Consider the following 4,145-nt stretch of genomic DNA (forward strand, 5'->3'; position numbering starts at 1 on the left):
AGCAAGCAAAACACATTCAGCTCCTGGAATGTGTTCAGCAGGCTTATTAGTTTCTTTGCCAAGTGCAGCCACCTGTTTTCAGTATAATGTATTTCATTGATTTCTAAATGCACATTTTTTCACATCTTACCACCTCTGAAATCAGGGTGAGCCTTAAAATCAATAGCATCTTAAGGTTTTAATTTGCAACCTTACTATAGTGACACAAAATGGTGCATCACTTTAGAGCCAATGAAATGTTTATGTGCACATATGTGCCTCCCCCCACATACCATCTTAACTTTCAGAGACCACTCTAACACACATAAAGTATAAAAGTCATTTTACTTTAATACAAAAATCACGTAAAGAAAGTTGTGTTTACTAAATCAAATATTCACGAAATGTCAGTGAAATCACCCTGGGCTATCTATACCATATTTTCCTACTTTCTCTTCTGCCTTCTGCTACACATTAAAGACTAGGGTCGTCCATGGGAGCAAATCAGTAAGCACATGTCTGCACGTGGGAGTGCTGAAGTGGGAGCGGGAGGTGGGCCCCACACTCATTCCTTCTGCTTTCTTGATTTCTTCATGCTGCTTCACTCCCACCCAGGCCAAACCTTCAAGGGTATCCAGTTCCGTAGCTGGGGAGAAAGTTATCCCAAGAGACCCTCATCTCCTTCCTCCTCCATCTGCTTTGAGGGGGAAGCAAATGAGCAATGTACATATGGAACAGAGACAGTTCTGGAAGGCATCTTGGTGGGTTGTCTTCTGCAGTCACAGCCACTGCCTTAGTCATGGCCTTTGAACTAGGTCTGCTTCCCTGACCGGAAAAAGAACCTGGTGGAGAGAGGGGTCAGAATAAGCAAAAGGAACAAAGCAAGGGGCATAGCTCTTGTGGGCTTTTGACTCAAGAATGTATTCAGGGGTTTGGTGCAGCGGCTCAGGCCTATAATCCTGACACTCTGGGAGGCCATAGCAAGAGGATCACTTAAGCTCAGGAGTAGAGAATGGCCTCAGTAAGAGCGAGACCCTTTGTTTACTAAAACTAGAATAATCAGTGCTGGGCGCAGTGACTCACACCTATAATCCTAGCACTCTGGGCAGCCAAGGTGGGAGGACTATTTGAGCTCAGGGGTTCGAGACCAGCCTGAGCCAGAGTGAGAGCCCGGCTCTAAAAAATAGCTGAGCATTGTGGCAAGTGCCTGTACTCCCAGCTACTTGAGAAGCTGAGGCAAGAGAATCACTTGAGCCCAAGAGTTTGAGGTTACTGTGAGATGTGAGCCACAGCACTCTACCAAGGGTAACAAAGTGAGACTCTGTCTCAAAAATAAATAAATAAAATAAAAATTAAAAATAGAAAAATCAGTTGGTTATTGTGGAGGATGCCTGAAATCCTAGCTACTTGGGAGGCTGAGGCAGGAGGATTGCATGAGGATCATCTCAACTCAGGAGTCTCAGGTTGCTGTGAGGTAGGCTGAGGCCATAGAACTCTAGACTAGGCAACAGAATAAGAGTCTGGCTCCAAAAATAAAGAATGTGTTCAGGGCTTATTATGGGAGACATGCTGTGCCAGGTACTTTGCATCCCGGGGCTGGCCCATTTCACACTCATAACTATATGGGAAAGATCATTAATAGCCCCATTTTATAGATGAGCAAACTGAGACCCTACAAGGCCTAAAGTCACTTTGTGCTGCCAGGAGTTGGGCCCAGAGTCACACTTTTAACCACTGTGCTGTACTGTCAGATGGTGTCCAGCATCTTTTTTTTCTTTTTTTTTTTTTTTTGACAGAGCCTCAAGCTATCCGCCTGGGTAGAGTGCTGTGGCATCACAGCTCACAGCAACCTCCAACTCCTGGGCTCAAGTGAGTCTCCTGCTTCAGCTTCCCAAGCAGTTAGGACCACAGGCACCCGCCACAATGCCCGGCTATTTTTTGGTTGCAGCCATCATTGTTGTTTGGCGGGCCTGGGCTGGATTCAAACCCACCACCTTAGGTATATGTGGCTGGTGCCTTAGCCACTTGAGCCACAGGCGCTGAGCCTTCTTTTTTCTTTTTAGTTTTAAGCTTTTAGTCAGGTGTGGTGTAATCCAGTTACTTGGGAGACTGAGACAGGAGATTCGCTTGAGCCTAAGAGTTGGAGGGTGCAGTGAGGTATGATGATGCCACTGCACTCTAACCCAGGCAATGGAATGAGACCCTATCTCAAAAATAATAATAATAATTTTAGGAGGTTTTATTACATAGGAAGAGGTGACTTTTTTTTTTGAGACAGAGTCTCACTTTGTCATCCTTAGTAGAGTCCCATGGCGTCATAGCTAACAGCAACTTCCAACTCTTGGGATCAAGCTATTCTCTTGCCTCAGCCTGCCAAGGAGCTTGGACTACAGGCACCCACCACAAAAGCCCTGTTATTTTTAGAGATGGAGTCCTCTTTTGCTCAGGTTGGTCTTGAACCTGTAATTTCAGTCAGGACAATCTACCCTCCCTGGCTTCCCAGAGTGCTAGGATTAGAGGCGTGAGCCACCATGCCGCACCGAGAGGTGACTTCTTTTAGGGAGATAGAGTCTCACTCTGTAGCCCTCAGTAGAGTGCTGTGGCGTCACAGTTCACAGCAACCTCAAACTCTTGGGCGTAAGTGATTCTCTTGCTTCAGCCTCCCAAGTAGCTGGGACTATAGGCGCCCACCACAATGCCTTGCTATTTTTTTGTTGCAGTTGGTCATTATTGTTTAGCAGGCTCGGTCCAGGTTTGAACTTACCTTCCTTGGTGTATGTGGCCAGTGACCTAACCACTGAGCTATGGTTCTTTTTTTTTCTTTTTGCAGTTTTTGGCCAGGGCTGGGTTTGAACCCGACACCTCCGGTATATGGGGCTGGTGCCCTACTCCTTTGAGCCACAGGCGCCTTAGGTGATTTTCTTGCCTTGGCCTCCCAAGTAGCTGGGACTACAGGAGCCTGCCACAATGCCCGGCTGTTTTCTTGTTACAGTTTGGCTGGGGCTGGGTTTGAACCCACCATCCTCGGTATATGGGGCTGGTGCCCTGCTCACTGAGCCACAGGCGCCACCCGAGAGAATCTCTTAAGCCCAAGAGTCTGAGGTTGCTGTGAGCTATGATGATGCCATGGCACTCTACCCAGGGCAACAGAGTGAGACTCTTGTCTCAAAACAAGAAAAAAAAAAAGATTAACACATACATTCTTGGATAAAACAGATAAGGCACATAGAGGTATTCCCTGAGACATGAATACCAAATTAGCAAAATATGCAAAATACCTAAATACCCTAAGTTTTGGAAAGGAGGCATGATATCTTGGAATTCCAACCTCCAACTCCTGGGCATGGTGCAAAATGTCAATCATGGGGATGTGAGTTCATGCTTCCCGTAAGAAAAAGATTTGTAATTTGGGGCGGTGCCTGTGGCTCAAAAAGGTAGAGCGCCGGCCCCATATGCCAGAGGCGGTGGGTTCAAACCCAGCCCCGGCCCCCTAAAAAAGCCCAATCATCCCCAGCAGCCTGTCCCAGGAACAGCTGGGGCAAGCCCTGAGCAGCATGTGGACCCAGGTGTCTGAGTCACCTTGTGCTCAGCCATTGTCCCCCTGAACCTCCACACAGTATTTCCACCCCCAGTTTTCTTTCTCAGGAAGTGTTATCACCCCCCACCCAGTCAGTCAAGCCAGAAACCTGGGAGTTGTTCTCTACTCCCCCCTACATCTGCCATCTTTTAGTCATCACATCTCAAATATGTTCCTAATCCCCCACTTCTCATCTCCTGCACTACCACTTCACCAAAGCACCTCACAGTGAGAAGAGCCACCTCCCCATCACTCCTCCGCTTGCCACCCCCTCTCCCAGCCTTTCAGGCAGCAGCCAGAGTGACCCTGCCACAAGGCAGAACTGACAGAGCCATTCTTCATGTGAAACCCTCCCACGGTTCCCCACTGTCCTCAGGATAAAAACCAAAATCCTTCTCAGCGTGACCTACTTCTTCAGAAAGTCATTCATTCCATTAGCAAAATAAGCTTATCTGACCGTGAAAGTGTATCCTCATGCTCATTAAACACATGTCCTTAGGCTGGTTCACACACAGAACAAACATTTTATTTATTTTTTTTTTTTTTGAGACAGAGCCTCAAGCTGTCCCCCTGGGTAGAGTGCCATGGC

At 47.2% G+C, this 4,145-nt stretch overlaps 1 protein-coding gene across 2 annotated transcripts in view; it reads right to left on the minus strand.

Annotated features, from left to right (window-relative positions):
• Nucleotides 1-310: 310 nt before the first annotated feature.
• RILPL2 (Rab interacting lysosomal protein like 2) overlaps nt 311-4,145 on the minus strand; it is a 41,494-nt gene continuing 37,659 nt past the window's right edge. For both annotated transcript variants that reach the window (XM_023516877.1, XM_003796063.3), the window contains one exon: nt 311-821. In XM_023516877.1, coding sequence (XP_023372645.1) covers nt 791-821 — 31 coding nt within the window. In that variant the 3' untranslated portion in view covers nt 311-790. The remainder of the gene's footprint in view (nt 822-4,145) is intronic.

The sequence above is a fragment of the Otolemur garnettii genome, unplaced genomic scaffold (assembly GCF_000181295.1).
Source record: "Otolemur garnettii isolate 467f Iridium unplaced genomic scaffold, OtoGar3 scaffold00099, whole genome shotgun sequence".
In the NCBI taxonomy this organism is placed as follows: Eukaryota; Metazoa; Chordata; class Mammalia; order Primates; family Galagidae; genus Otolemur; species Otolemur garnettii.